The 16,448-nt window shown below is 43.4% G+C and overlaps 1 protein-coding gene across 3 annotated transcripts in view; it reads left to right on the top strand.

Moving 5' to 3' along the window:
* The window catches only part of LOC121200233 (partitioning defective 3 homolog), a 291,059-nt gene that overhangs the window by 218,505 nt on the left and 56,106 nt on the right, over positions 1 to 16,448 (top strand). For all 3 annotated transcript variants that reach the window (XM_041065396.1, XM_041065394.1, XM_041065397.1), the window contains exon 21: positions 2,193 to 2,492. In XM_041065396.1, the coding sequence (XP_040921330.1) occupies positions 2,193 to 2,492 (300 nt within the window). The remainder of the gene's footprint in view (positions 1 to 2,192; positions 2,493 to 16,448) is intronic.

The following is a 16,448-nucleotide window of genomic DNA, read 5'->3' as shown; positions in this document are numbered from 1 at the left end:
CCACAGAGGCCCACTGCCACCTGGCCAAGCATGGAACCTTATCACCGTATGATAGTGCAGCTTTTCTTCATGACGTCCAGAACATGTCGAGATAGGCCTCTCATAGCACGCTGACAGGTTCGGACTGGGGATATGTTTTCTCTGCTTACATACAGACAGACAGATCTTTTGCATGATAAAAAAGAGCCATGACTCCTCCCCTGAGGATGTCATGAATTGAAACAAAAGCTTATTTTGAAAGTTGATGGGTGTATAAAAGCAGCTAAGTTACAGGCTCTGATGGTAATGACGCTAATGACAACAGCATGACTCACATCTGTGGCGTTTTTGCTTGTTAATATCCTTTTATTGAAATGCACCTATTAGCTTTATCCTTGTCAGCCTCCCGAGCCCTGGAAGAGAAGTCTCTCTCGTTTAGCTTCATGTCGCCAGTCTAGCCAAGGCCATTATCTCATTCCAAATGTCAATATTGCTGTTTTTATGAATTTGATTAGTCCATAAAACGCCAGAGGGTCTTGAGATCCCAGCGGACTTCCGTGAACCTGTGGTAACATCATTGTCTGGTCCTTCCTGGCAGAGATCTGACATCACTTTAGCCAGATGGCAGGTGAAAGGGCTTCTGGGAATTAGTGTTTTCCTCTCTGTGAGGCCTGTGTTCTATTTCCTGACAGCACGAGCTAAAGTGAGACCACACTGGGTGTTCACAACTGCGCTGTGAGTTGATCACTTCCATACTTTACCTGGTCCACGAACAATGCAAAAATACACCCAACCAGCTTAGAGGCTTTATAGATGACTGGGTATCATGCAACATTGCATCAGGCCTCCATCAAAATCTCATTCCGCAGATAATGCTGAGAAAATGGGATTTTGGACGGCTAAAAATAAACAAGGCAGTCTATGGTAGGATGTGGGAATTGGGTTAATCCGGCACTGAAAAATGGTGATTGTTTGAAATGTGATTACTGTTATTAAAATACACAGACATGGGAGAGAACGTTAGGCTGGGGGGGGATTTTAGCTCTGTTCCAAACCTGTCAATCATCTGTGAGGAGCAGCAGAGGGGCGGGGGGGGGGGGGGTCAGAGGTCAGATATGACCTGAGGTAATTGGGAAGTCTAGCACCAGTGGGAGGTAGGCATGCTGGTATGGGGGTGTGTGGATGTGTGTTACCCTACAGCAGGGATGCAGCATCTGGAACTAGTGAGCGCTCTGGTGGCTGCTGTCAGGGTCACCACAGTGGGAGGTCAACTTCCCCCTCCGTCCGTCCCCAGCACTCCTACACATCCAGCTCCCTGCTCCTACAATGCCAGCCCTCCTCGCTCCCATGCAACACCATGACTGAGTCTCGTTAGCTGCGGACAGATGGGCATTCACATGGAACCGTTCTCAGACACAGGAGAGGTCCTGTGAAAGGCTCTGCTGTGTGGAAGTGGTCCCCGGGAGAGGAATGGCATGGAGGGAAAGGAAGGGGTGGGAAGGAGGACTGGGAGGGCTGACTGTCTCCCTCCTAACTCCTCTTGTTAGAGGACCTTTGAGATAATATAAGTACACCCATCTCGGCCCTTTTTTTATTTTACCCTAAATCTCTCTGTTGTGTTGTCTCCTTGTTCCTTGTTTCTCTTACTAGGTGCATTTATTCATCACAAATAAATGCATGTAATTAGTAAGTTACCACGTTGGTCTCAGTTCCAGGGGCGAGTTTTATGAAAACTTTTCCAATCTTATAAAAATAGCACACTGTTTTTTACCAGAACAAATATTGTATATTCTCCTCCTTATCATCAGCACCACTCACTGCGTGGAAAACACAAAAAGAATCTTTTAAGAACTGATTAATATTGGGCAATTTGATATGGTTCTTTTGCTCTAGCTGGAATTGGCCAAATACATAGTTTCACCCAAAGACAAAGGCAAAGAAAAGCAGCGAAAAAACATTTCAAAAATCTGCAGAACCACTTTAAACTCCTTAGAAATTTGTGATCATCTGAAACTCAGTCATTTTTGACTCATCAAATATAATTCTGCCAGAATTTGAGGGATAATATCCTCGTCACAGTTTTTTGAGACTTTTTCCCACTGAGCACATCATGTTGACGTTTGGCATTTCTGGACAACTTTTGTAGTTTGCCAAATGACTCACAAATCCAAAAACGCTTATCACACTTTTTCTTCTTAATGTCTTTATCACAGAATACAGGCCAAGATGCGGGAACTTCGGGAGAAGCAGGCGAAGGAGAGGGAATATGCCGAGATCCAAGATGTTGTCAGCCGCACCTTCAGCTCAGATGAAGAGCACACCTACGCTGGCATCGGATCATTAAACTCGTCTGTAGATAGCAGCAGCATGGACCCTTACAACCACCACTACCATCTCCCTCAGAGTCCACAGAGCCCTCACCTTCCCCTGAGCCTTCCGGACGGTCCACCCCTGGAAGCTCTGTATGCACAGGTCAACAAGCCTCGCAATGGACGTCCTGCAGCTCCAGACAGGTAGGACCAAAAAATAGTCCATGACAAGGTTATTCAAACGACACTGAAAAGCTTTGTCCCTGGTGCTGGTGCCTAGCAACAGTTTAGTTCATTTACACCTCATCTATGATGTAGAATCAGTGGTGTGACATTATTTGTTCACTTATACTTATCATGGATGACACATGCTGCACAGAAAAAGGATGAATTTTACACAGAGGTATCGCTGCCTTCTCCCACAAGGCAGGCAGGAAGAATCAAGGTAAAACAACATCAGGAGCCTATCAATAATTCTCCATGTGTTAGAATTTAATATCAGGTAGTGTCTTTTTTTTCATTATCCTTGGATCACAGGTAATCCTCCCCGGCCTCTCACACACCTTTTTCTGAGTCACACTGCCTCTGAGTTCAGCTTGCTTGTCGCTGGGGGCTGTATCACTCATAACCTCCGTGTCAACACGGACGTTTTGATGCGACGACGACGCCATGCAGAGCATGAGAAGTCATCTTGCATGTTTTTATTTGTTTATTCGCTTTTTCTAGCTTCAGCAAACAGGAAAGTGTTTTGGTTTCTATGTACAACGTTAAATCCCCAAAGATAGACTACAGCATAACTTACTTTTCACTCAACAAAACGTTTCTTCAACAAAGTCCACAAAACCTAAACCTGTCTAAGTGTCATGACTTGTCATCAGCAAACCATGGAAGTTGCATTTTCCTCGAGTGTACCTGGCAACGAATATATTTAAACAATAAGAAACTTAAATTGAAGAAAATTGTAAAGTGGATAGAGTAATATTACGGTACCTGCAAGCTCTGCATCAACAGTGTTATGCATGTTCACCCAAAAACTCAGCTCTCTTAAATCTTGACATGCTGCACATCTTGGTCCAGTTTGTTTTTGCTGAATTTATTTTGCTCTTCCATTCCTAATGAGGAGACCTCTGCTGAGCTGGAAGTGTTATGAGGGCTACAGGGCTACGGATTTCCTGCAGGTCATGTCCTGTGGTGAGAAGCCAGGAGACCACTACCCCCATAGTTTCCCAGAACCTTTCAGGGTGTTATTAGTGGATGGGATAATACCTATTTCCTGTGACTGACAGCTGTCACTTGGGGGCTTGTGACCTTTCACTGCTAGGCTCAGGTGGGGTGGAGTGTGTGAGTTACTGTGTATGACCAGGACAGAGTGTGTGTGTGTGTGATTTACAGAGGTAGGTTCTCTCCATCCTGTAACCCTCCCATGACAGAGTAGATATGACAAGGTTATCTGGCCTCTCTGGTAGCCGGCTAAATCCATGTGCCAATACATCTGGGGCTTAGTGAAGGCCACTGATCCATATGTCTAAAGTGAAGGTTACCTGCATGTGTTTCCTCAGAATAGTCCTGTTGTGTCATAGCAACTATCTACTGTAAACTATCCCACTTCCAAAGCACAGGCTGATGATAAGCCTTGGCAGCAAGTTTAAAAAAAGAAGGCGAGGCAATTCTTGATTGGCGTTCAATCAGCCTGTGTATTCACATCACAAGACTCTAAGAAGTTGGTCAGTGATAGACATGATGCTATTGATTCTCACTGGGAATATCAATAGGCTCTGTGCAGAGGTACTGTATAAAACCAGGCTAAGAGTGAATATTAATAGCAATCTGCTCGAGGCTTTCTGAGAGAAATGATTGAGTTATGCAAAGTTCCTCCTGTATGAGGGGCCTGATTGTAAACAGATGCTGTGCTGCTTTGATGTAAGTTTTTAAAATACATTTTCAAATCGTTCTGGCTGCTTAGGTTTATTCAGATTTGGCCAAATTTCCTCCGACTATCCAAAAGCTGTTCCATATTCCTGTTGTTTTTATCTTACACACTGGCTTAATATCTTTTTGGATTGGAACACAAATATATTTATGACTATTTATGAGTCTGTCTCTGAAATTCATCCTTATCTAAAAAAAAAGAAAACAAATAACATCAAGCGAACCCATCTTATCTTTTCCTTCCGTCTCTCTTGTTGTAGCAGTTTCTTAGAAATAGTGAGTTCTCACCTTCATGGGTTTATTTCAGCATAAAAAGCTTAGTGTTGCACGTTAATTATATATACAAGCTTATATTTAGTTTGGGGTCTGAGCCTTGAGTATTGATAGTGCAGTGCGGAGTTTTACTTTCAGGGACAGGATTAGCTGTTGCGAGGGTTGTTATTTGATTTGAAATATGCACTGCATGTTCAACACTGCATTTTTGTTTTGCACCTCTCGCTGCTTTGCATATCTTGTGTATGCCAGCCCAGCTGTATGCCTGTAATATTTGTCTCGCTGCTTTTGAGATATAATAATATGCACTGGTTCTTATTTAGCTCAGAGGCTTTCTATTTACGATTTGCAAAAAAAGGAGCTTGAAATGCATTCCGATTCATGACTCCCATCACTTGCCTATCATAACAAATATAAACAGTAATTTACATTTCTAAATTAAACTTAATGAAGCTCTCGTGGTATAAAGTGCCAGCACAACAAAATTTTCAATCATTTCTGTTTGTCCCGTGTACCAAGACAGCAGAATTGGTATCAGAACTTAGATCCAGTATGGCTTATAATTTGAGATTTTTTATTTTTTTTTTTAATCCTGTTGCCACTACTAAATCCAATATTTCGGAGTTGCAGAGATAACACTCTACAAACTTCCCGTTTGAAGGTCCAGGAAAAGGAAATGGATGACGACTGTCCAGCGAAGGTTGCTCACTCCTGGCTGTCAGTCCGTCTTCTGTATGTAAGAGGAGAAGGAGCAGCATTTAGCTCTGACCTGGATACAGCTGCTGCCCTCTGAGTGGACCCCACACAAACGTACTCTGATCAAAGGCGCAGATCAAGGATCCTGTCTTACAGGAATATTTGAGTTATTTTCTTGTAGAGTTAAGATCCATGGTCCCTGTAACACTCCTGAATGGACTTAAACAACATGCAAAAACCACTACTGTTAAAAACTGCAGGCTGCCTGTAACATGACTGTCAGCACTCTGCTGTCTGAGAAACAGCCCACAGATTGATCTGTTTTTCTTTTCTTTTCCAAAAAACACACACAGAAAATATATATACCTAAAAACAGAATAAACTCAGCACTACCTCCTGCAGCATAGTAAATAATGTTATATGGGGATATTACCGTGGTGGAAGCCATCTCCTGATTATCATATGACTTCTAGAAGCATGGCACAACTGCACAAATCTTATCTTGTAAAATTGGTTCCAGGGACCAAGTAAATGGAAGTAAATTGAGTTGAAATTAGCTGACAGCCTTCCTTTATTTTTCCATCTTTGCTGGGAAAAACACACCCAATGCTGAACAGAGGCAGAGGGTGTGTTGGAGGATGACTACACTTGAACTAATCAGTGTCTTTCATCTAAAAGCCACCTAGTCAAACATTAGCATAGCTGGAAAGACATCAAACAATACTGGTGCACCCGGGAGTCTGGGTTCCCATCGGTTTGTTTACTGTACATCCTCGGTGCTGTCATTAAAACACAACATTTTAGTCAAATAGAAGAAGGTTCTTTAGATCCAGTCGACTAATTAGAGACACTTAGGGGCCCTTCGGTTGATGTGGGGAGGTGTTCCTTTTTAGAGGAGGTGGGGGCCCAAATGCCTGCAATTGCCAGTAACCGTACATTATAGTTTTGCATCTCGGACTCTTTTTATGCCTCGTGTGTTTGTGCATGTGCGTTCGTTTTATGCCATAATAAAGGCATTCACCCATGACTTGCCAAGGGTCTCAAAGCTGCACTCTTGTTTATCCACTGCAGTTCATATGGCGGCGCTGCAGCTGGATAAATAGCCCTTTGATAACGGAGCCCTAATGGGAAGGTCAGTGTGACTGTAAAGCCGGAATGAGTCAGACCTGAGCTTATAAACCCTTGGAGATACGAGGACCCCTGGTTTCTGTGGGCGGCCAGAGATCCTGTCCACTGTGCTGTATCGGGTTTTACTGTTCCTCTGTGAGATCACGGTACAACAAGAACTCATTTGACAATTTATTACCAACCTCCACGTTATTAGAGCTGGCAGCACCAGTGATGTTTTGACAGTGCTGTCAGGCTCAGTAAAACTGAAGGGCACCAATAGAAATCAAGAATTTATTCATGTTCAGTTTTGTTAAAACCTTATATAAAGCAAACGCAAATATCATTTTCCCCCCTAAAACCTGTAGCATGAATTCTGCTCTGTTAGTCACAGAGTTTACAGGAAAGTGAGCCAGACGTAAACACCTGAACTCTGTGTTTTCTTTTTCGGTTGTTTTGTTTCACCTTATTAAAAAAAAAAAAAAAAAAAAAAAAAAAAGGTAGACCTAGCAAAATGGAATGACCTCATTTCTTGACAGGCAGCTGACAAGTCAACCCCTCCATCTGCCCAGGGACCGTGGGGTTTGGGTGACTGGCGTTGGATGCTGCGTTTCAGAACGACAACCTGACAGGTGCCAGGCTCGATGGGATTTGTGGGAAGCAAGCGTGAAACAAAGCATCACCTTTGAAACTGCAATTTGATTGACTGCTGCTCCCATTACCCAGTCGAGTTTCTAAAGCTCCTTAGAGCATGGGCATGAGAAAGAGTCGGAGAGACACAGAGAGGAAGAGGTGGGGGGAAGCAAGGGAGGAAGGGAGGAAAAGATACGGAGCTCACGGAGCTCAGCAGTGCAAAGCCCTTGAAGTCCTCTGCATCTCAGTAGCTCCAGAGAGCCTGGCAGGCAGAGAGCAGGGAGAGAAAGAGAACCCAGAGATCCTCACCTAAAGAAACACTCACTGGGGTGTTTTTCCCCTTGCTCTCTCCACACTAAAATTCAGTCAAAACCTCCACTTTGCATGGTCTTGAAATTGGATTATGAGGTTGCTAATGCATTTTCCAGCACTGATAAAAGGTCAGGCTTTTCATCTCAGGAGAAAGTTTGTGAGGATTTCTCCCCTCGCTCTCACCACCTCGCCACTCTGAGGCTTGAAGACTTTGATGTGTGAGGTGGGAAGCGTTAATATGCAATGAGACATATACTTCACACCTCAGATGAAGGGTCTTTTACAGCCGCAGACTGCAGTTAAAAAGTCACCCCCTGCTCTTCAGTGCCACAGGCTGAAAGAGCTTTTATCCTTACTATTGTTTGGATAATCATCAGTAAGAACAATTCATTTTGTCTTGTTTCTCATCATCCTCATCATGTTTTTTTTCGTACCAGTACCATTCCAACAGGGACACATAATCATTTGGTTTTATTCTGTGTTGTATTGTCAGAATGGACCACTGGATGACTCCATTAAAAAAAAAATGCAGATGGAGAGTAAGTTCTTATGAACAACGTTCCACCTCAATCAGATGATCGCTGAGCCAATCTGAAGTAATCACTTTTTTATTGTTTGCTGTCTCTTATTTGGCGTCCGTAATTAACTCTGCAATCAACAATCAGTCTCTTTGATTTTTATTGTCTATATTTTCATTTGGATGCAATCAAAGTGAGATTAGCAACACTTTCTGACTGCAACATCTGTAGCTTTGATTAAATCCTACCTCTCAATAATTCATTGGTAAACAAATGAATTTTTTACGACCCCTGCGTCTGCCTTAAGACTTAAATAACAGCTCGTGAGCCTCTAATAATGTTTTCTCGTTGTTCCCAAGGGAATGAAACTGATATGCCTAGCATCAAGGAACAGTTTGCTTTAATGAGACGCATACAGTTATGGTAACTAATTACATTTTACTTACTCATCAGCGTCTCTGTAATTCCAGGTTGTTTCGTCTGGTGTATCCAGTTCCACCACTTCCTGTAAAAGACTTAGAAATGACGCTGACTGCATCACATTTTACTCCCAGAGCCGTGGCAGCATGTGTTGGCACTGCCTTTTGTTTGTCGCTGACATCCGCCAGCGTTTTCCATTACTCCCTCTGAGTGTCCTTGTGTGTCTGTGAAATTAGTGTCACAGTGAATGTCTGGGGTAGTGCCTTCTCCTGCTCTTAATTGAGAATAAAAAAAGGGACACTGAGGTAATGGGGAGAGTTCATCTGGAATGTTAGCTCCTGCTGAGAGAGCTGGCGGTGTAATGAATGAGTCCAGGTGAATCCTCAGGTCAGCTGTTGTTACCGGCGTCTGCAGGACACCTGGTAAACCTGTGTAGATGGTGTTTCAGTCCCCGCGCAGCTTTGGAAAAGCCTCGTGTAAACCCTGTGGATAGGTTACAAAATGAGGGTGCAAGTCCGATGCACACACGCGCATTCGTGCGCTGGCTTTTGCCCCTTGCTCTCAGCCTGTTCTGTGCTGTGGTGATAGTGCAGGAGGCCTAATGCACCAAATGCACATCAGCCTTATCACAGAGGCTCTACACAGATAGCAATGTGTATCTCCCAGGCAAAGCAAGTGAATTATTTTCCTGGTCTGTTTTCATTTTTTTTTTTTTTTTTTTTTTACCCTCCCGCTTCGGAGAGGGCCCTGTGGGATGGATGTGATGAGATGGAGCACAAGAAGGCAATTTATCCTCCGTTTGTACCATTACGTTCATTTAAGAAAGCAAACAGCCTGAAAGCAGATCGAGAGAGAGGGAGGGAGAGCGAGAGGGAGAGGGAGAAATATAGACCCACCTCGCCTTCAACTCTACATCAAGTGGATCAAGCTGATTAAAGTTGCATGTACAGTATGTATTTTATCAACGTCCTTCAGATTGGAAGCCTGGAAGACACGCGTACAGTACCTAATGACTTTTCACAAGAAAATGAAAGGAAAGCAGGGGAGGGTGCCATTTAGGGCAGGCGTGCCTCGGCAGACAAAATGGGAAGTGGAGATGCGGGGTGGTCTGAATATGGCAGAGGGCTACCTGGGGGCATTTGTAGGAGCTGACAGGGCCAGGGGTCAGGGTATGTGCATGCGTGGGGTGCACACCAGATTTTTTTTTAAGGTGTTCCCTGTTGTTCTGCCTAAATTTCATTGAATTTTACTGCACTGTACGGCTACCATCTCGATTTTCTCCCAAAGGATTCTATACCCTTTAACTCATCACCTCATGTCATCTATGTCTACATGACAAAATCATGTGTTAACTTAAACATTATTTCCATAACATGTTTTTCAAATCCATAAAACCATCCATCTTATAAATTATGCTTTAAATAAGAATTTCGGTGGAATTATCAAGATGTAGCCTGCAAATATTTGGGAAGTCTGCATTATGCAACGGACATGTACACTGCCATCTAGTGGGTGAACAACCAGTAACGTTAGCTTAGCCACATCCTCCACGTCCCAGCAGGAGATTTCACATAAGTTAGGGTTTGCTTAGCAAACATTAGTCAATAAACCAGCTTTTCTCAAATCTGGGGACTCTGTCGCTTGGGGGACTTTTGTTTATATCTTACCTTTTGTTGTGTGGGCAGAACACCCGAACAGGAGCAGCATCGATTGCACGCTGTGCCAGTAGAGTGTGCATCGTCCATGCCAAAAGAAGGCTGCAGAGGACTGACTGAGTTTGGATACAGGAGGATGTTACCCACTTCCTCAGTCTGTCTGCATCCTCACACAGGCAGCAGGGCAGCAGGGGTGTGGGGTCCGCCAGAATTCAATTATTTACATTTCGTGATGATTATAGATTTTTTTCCTCTTACAGAAATATTCAGGGTCGAAAAACATTCTCTGCTAAAGCCCCGGAAGCCCGATGCCGACGGGGCTGCCTCGTTTGTTGATCAGCACCAGAGGGCATCTCATTCCGGGCAATCAGCTGCTGCAAATAGACAGTTAATCCCCCCCTCAACCCTCCTGAAGGCTGCCGATGCCTGACAGGGTAACTGCCTGTGCTGCACCAAGGAGAGATGAACACAACAGACAAGCTTTTGCCGTGCATGGCAAGTTTTCCTCGACAATTTAGACTGAATTTGATGATTTGTTTTGAAAATGTCACAGCGACTAATTGAGAGAAAGCACACAGGGAACATGCTGTTAGCAAACATGGGACGTACTTTTCTGCAAATTCAGTGGCTGAGAAATCCATTTTGGTTGAATAACACACACTGTGGTGTGCCTGTTTCGTGCATATGAGGTTCCTCTGTGACAAACTCTGATTTTCACATGATAGATAACCCAATTTCATAAACTAATCACGGGTCCTCTCCACTAACATAGCATCACTGCTTTCATCCCTGCTACCCACCACTCTCATGCAGCCGCTCCAGAAATAGATCAGGTGAGGAATGTGATTGAGAGGCAGGCGACTGCAGAGCGTGAGGTTGCACTATGAACCATGTCAGCAAGCAGATGATTCTCACGCCTCCTCATCCTCCTCACCTTGCTTTCATCCCTCTCTTCGGTTACGGCAAATGTAAACACACACATAAACACAGAAGTGGCCTCAGAGTGTCAGGCAGGGCTGATAACTGATGCATTTTTCCTTCTGTGCGCTGATGTTTGAACACCGGTGAAGTGAGGCCAGGGAAGTCATTGTTTACTGTAAAGTGAAAGCTGGCAGAGTCATAAGAGAGTGTTTAGGGCTTCATATCTCACTGTAAACATAACTTGTGGAAGGCAGGAGAGCAGAAACCACAAAAGAAGAACTGAAATGCAACTAAAAAGCAGAGCCCAACAGAATAAGGCACAGTAGTTCTGGCTGAATAAAAAATAAATAAATAAATATGTATATAAATATTAAGGTAGGAAAATAAGTTTGAATAACAGTGAATACAAGAAAAAACGTACTGGATCAATAATTTTGCTGCTGTATCTAATCAATTTTAGCTTTCATCAAAAATTAAAAAATCCAATTAGATGTTATCTTCATTTCTATAGGCCAATCCAGATTTTAGTCCGATGAAATCCAGCCCTCATACACTGGCATCTCGCTTGAAAATCTGCACAATAACACTGTAATGCATGAAGCAGATTTTACTTTTTACCACTGATGAAACTATAGTCATTAAAATCCACTGAAATTCAGGTTATAATCTAATAATTGCTAGACATATTTTCACTTGCAAATAATGAAAACCACACCATATACCGCCATATCAGCCGCTCCAAAAATAAACTTCCACAAGTCTCTTCTCCATGAATTCACTTTCATCCTCACACCTGCATCCTGAGCGGCATGCCGTCTGAGGACCAACCAGGCCCCGCCAAACATCAAGCAGCTTGCCAGCCCTCAGATCTCTTGCTAGCTGGTGCTCTCTGCATGTTTTCTGGAAAAATTCCAGTTTTGCAACTTCATGTTGTTGGAAAAGTTGATAACTATCATTTAAAAACAACAATTTTAAATATTAGCACCAAATATCTGTTATTGGCAGTTCATTAGTTGATTTATTGGCCTTCACCTGACATTTTATTAGAGTACATTTTGTTTTAAAACCCTAAAGCTCCATGCGGACTACTCTGTTATTCCCTTATTGCAGTAGTGACAGGACCTCACTCACATTTGCTGTTAAAAAGGGTTGAAATTCATAATATTAGGAATAGACAAGGCCACTGAACAGAACAGACAGAAGAGATTTGTGCCTAAAAGTTTAGTACTGACCAGTGGCTCCTGCTTCAGTTACCCAGCTGTGTCCCGAACACTATTTTCTAAGTGGTCGCTGGGGTACAACTGTATCAAGAAGTTAGTCCATTCTAATCGAAAGCCAGCCAGTGTGTACAGGGCACGTAATTAAATTTACCTTGCCCACATCTGAGCCAGTGAGCCTGAGCGCTCCTCACAGAACAGCAGAGGTTCTCTCTATTTTAAGAGCAGTATCCATATTCCTTTGTCAGACGACGCCATTGTCGTTCCAATCCCTGCGCCTTGAACGAGCTCCCGGCGGCAAATCGGATCTCAGCAAGAGCCTTTGTAATTACAGGGAACTGAATGGGTGAATACATCCCAAATCCACAAGACCAGCCAGTGACACATTCCATCTGTCTTAAGCCTCCTTCCAATATTTGAGACTGACTCATGAGGAGATACCGAAATAATGTGCACCGACACTTTTTTCCTGTTCAATCTTTAGTTTTTCATTTAAATGTATGAAAAATGTATAATTTCAGAATTGTTTCAGTTCAGTTCTGGAAAAGTCATTTTTCTAGTATGATGGAGGGGGGAAGCCCGGGGCCTTCTCTGTATGTTTCTGTTCAGTACAGGTTCTGCTTGATGTTTTAGGGCCCCTCTAGTGAAACGGGACATGCTTTGTCAGGTCACCTGAGCCGGACCTGTTTGAGTTCCTTTGTGGGACCTAATAAAATCTTGTGAGGGCCACCAGACATTTCTAATGCCATCAGCATGCCAGTAAAAATGCTCTTAGTCCCTCGCAGTGCAGTAATGGCAGCACATGGCCTTGTTGGTGCGCTGTAATGGGCCCGTGATGTCATCAGGGATCATCATGGAGCCAAAGGTCTTCGCTCCTCGGCTGTTTTCAGAGAAAAAAAGAGTCGCATTCAAGGAAATCACATAAGTATCTTTTAGTGTCCTCTGTATTCACTGTGATTGCTGGAGTTTGTTTATAGCAGAAGAAATTACTGGGGAAGTTAATAACCAAAGGCATTTTAACCTAGTCAGCCCTATTGAATTGGACCAGACGCCACGTAAATCCCTGGTAATCAGCTCTACTTTTCCTCTCCCTTACTCCCTCCAAGTTTTTCTCCTGCCTGGAACTGCACAGTAAATATCCTCTTATTAAATGTCAGTACTTTATAGCAACTCAAGAAGCAACAAACTTTCAAATTGATTTAGTGCAGATTTTTTTTATTGTGTTATATAATGGATTTAAGTATGAATTTAAGTTGCTTATAATGGGAAATTTTCAGATGTGTGTGTGTCTGTAAGAGTCCGAGGTAGCTGTGTTATTGTTGGGTATTACCGCCTCCATCCTTCAGCTTTACAGCTGCTGTGGCTGAATGTGTGTGTGAGTGTCCCAGTGAGAGACGTCGTCCCAGAAACACTTGTCTTCTCTGCCGTGATTAAACGTAAAGAATAATCCCCATCCTGCAGTTATATGGCCATCATTAAAGGCTCACTGCCAGGCTGACCTGCAGTCAGTTCTAACCCGGGTAATGGCGGTGTTTTAGTGGTAGTTGAGGATGTCAATTAAAATCCACGTTGGTTTTATGGCCTTTCGTAGGAAGTTGTGGTTCATCCATTGCATGGCGGTGAGAGCTGGCGAGGTGATAAAGCCTGTTATTTCAAATCAGTTTATGGTTTTGTGTTTATGGCTGAGTTTTGTATTTGAATTGTGGTGTGTGTGTGAGAGCATAGCCCCGTCTGAGAGCAGGCGTGTGTGTTACCGTCCTCTCTCTGGCGTGTGTCAGTGCCTGTCATTTATTCATAATGTAGCACAGCAGGATGAGAGATGATTGTTCAGGAGGACTTTAATAGAGTGGTTGATAGTGGGGGCCTGGAGGTCTGACTGGAAACGGAGTGATTCTCAGATGATGAAGCTGATAGTGGCACAAAAAACTATGGTTACATACACAGACTTACTTCCTGGCGTGGTGAGATAATGTCCTCAGTCTGAGACAAAGTAAAGACTGACTACAGCAGTGTGAGCACCTGCTTACTGGGCTCTGAACATGGGGAACTGGAAGTTATTGTTGTAGTGATTTAAAAGACAGTGAGCTGAAGGATAAGAACAGCGCTTGTTGAGTTTTTCTTTTTTTTTTTCTTCCATACAAACGGCCTATTCCTCACATTCCTGACGGCCGACTCATTCATCACGGCTCACATTTTGTCACCTTTACCTTTTTGTCAAAGTGATATTATTATTATGATAAGTTGCAGTGACTGAATACTTTTTAGTGCATTTAAAGATGATCCAGATCCTGAGAGCTTTTTTTTTAACTCACAAAAATGATTTTACAAGTCGTAAGGAGTACTACGCAACAGCATTTGGGACGTACGTTTAACTGGATGTGTGTGTGTTCACCAGGCAGGGAAACTCTAATGAAAGAAGCTACCGAGTTTTATGAAATGAAAAGTAGGATCTACTGGTTTGTGAGTTTGACCCATATTAGAGACTAAAAGCCAGGATGTTTCAGCCTGTGCTGCTTTGGTTTTTTTTTACCATTCCTTTTCAAATCTGTCTCAGTTTTATGTACATTTCTTCAGACATGGCTCATTTATGCAGCGATGTTAAAATCAATATCTTACAAATCTCCATTATTTGCTTATTTGTTTTAGGATTTACATTCACACTGTACAGCAGATGATAAAACCTGTTACCGCTGTTTTCTCTTTGTGTGCCGTGTACGCCGTCAGACAATTCTACATCTTCAAATGTTTGTGCAGTAAGATCGTGGATAAACTATCGTTACGCTTGTTGTCTCACTATGTCTCTACACAATGACGGTAAATCTCAGCAGACATCTGTTTCACAGCACAGCCTGAGTCACAGATATAGCGGGTTGCTGCAAAGCATATATCACCAGGGCCATGGAATCCTTCTTCCAGTCCTGTGAGGCCGTGAACCGTGAGATGAAGAGGTTAGAGATTTCGTCACTGGCCGCGGGACCTGAAGTATTTCCTAAAGTAGCTCTTTGTGTGGCTTTTTCTCCTGGTACATTGCTATCAGGAGGCACACTCAGGTCAGTCAGTGAGACATTTAACCCCTGTATTATGTGTGCAGCCAGATATATCACAGACTTTAAGCATTTGAAAAACCACTTTCTCTGAAAGGTGTCTTTAGAGCAGCAGGACATTAAGTAAAAGCATGAAAATGAAATCTATTTGATATTATTGCTGTTATCAATAATAATTCTGAATGTTCTCTATAATTTTTATCTCTTACAAAACTCTGTGAGAACTGGAACACGGTTAACTGATAGCAACTGCTCCAACCCTGAAGAAAGAGTGCTTTATAAAAGTGCTTTAAAACAGGAGGAAATACCATGTCTGCTGTAAGTATGATCAGAAGGTAGGAAAGGTTGTGGCAGCTTCAGTGGTAAGAGAGAGAAAATGTGAATTTTATCATTAGTTGTAAATACAGAGACCTGAATGTTCCTTCGGGTCGTGTGCTTCCCTTCATTTAATCTGCCGTCCATTGTGAGATTGTGAGGAATCTATACTTTTCACTTCTTCTGTTTTGCTTCATTAATGCTCCTTTCTCTCAGTTTGCATTCATTCTTATTCCTTTTCTCCCTTTTCCTGTTGCGCTCCTTCCCTCCCCACCCTCCATTTCCCATCTCTCTCCCTCTCTTTCTTTATCTCCGTCTTTCTTCTCCATTTTCAACCAATGCCAGGGATACTGAACGAGCCCCAGCTATCAAGCCATAATGAGCATGTTCACTAAAGCACTGATTCATCAGAACAAAGAGAGGCAGAGAGAGCGAGGGAGAAGGCTGGATGACAAGGGGGAGACAGAGAATAAGAGAGAAAGAATAAGAGAGAAAGAGAGAGAGAGAGATGCTGGAGTGTACCCTTGAATGGCTTTGGATTGTAAACCCCTACAGCTTCCTCCTCCTCTGGCTGTATTTTTCCTAATAGCCTCTTGGGCTATTTCTGGGTCCCTTTTTAAATAAGAGGTGGGTGGGAGTGAATGCAGTGAAGGGGTGGAGGAGGATGGAGGGGAGTGTGTGTGTGCATGTGTGTCTGTGTGTGTGTGTGTGTGCGTGCCGGGGGGAGTATTTGGCCCCGCCGAGGCAGTGAATAAGCACTCTGACTCGCAGCGGGATCAGGGGTGGTGGTGGTGAAGTTGTGTGTGTGTGTGTGTGTGTGTGTGTGTGTGTAGGACCTCTCTGTTGCCACTGGAGACGAGGGAAGAGATGCATGCACACGCACACACGCACACAGACACACACAAACTCCGAATGTGGAACCTCCAAAGCTGATTAGTCAAACTTGTGATTTCCAATTTCAAACCCGCGACACAAATCCTGCACTTAATATTCATGCAGAAAGCGCTGAGGGCCCGTCGCCGTCCCATGCTGCCGTAGGGCCATGGGCTGGGTGGTGGATGAGGAGGAGGGGGGGCTGGAAGAGGTGGTGGTGGGGAGTTGTGTTTTAATCAGCTTAGTT

The sequence above is a fragment of the Toxotes jaculatrix genome, chromosome 20, assembly GCF_017976425.1.
Source record: "Toxotes jaculatrix isolate fToxJac2 chromosome 20, fToxJac2.pri, whole genome shotgun sequence".
Taxonomy (NCBI): domain Eukaryota; kingdom Metazoa; phylum Chordata; class Actinopteri; family Toxotidae; genus Toxotes; species Toxotes jaculatrix.
Note: the sequence above shows the minus strand (reverse complement) of the source record. Positions and strands in the feature narration are given on the sequence as shown.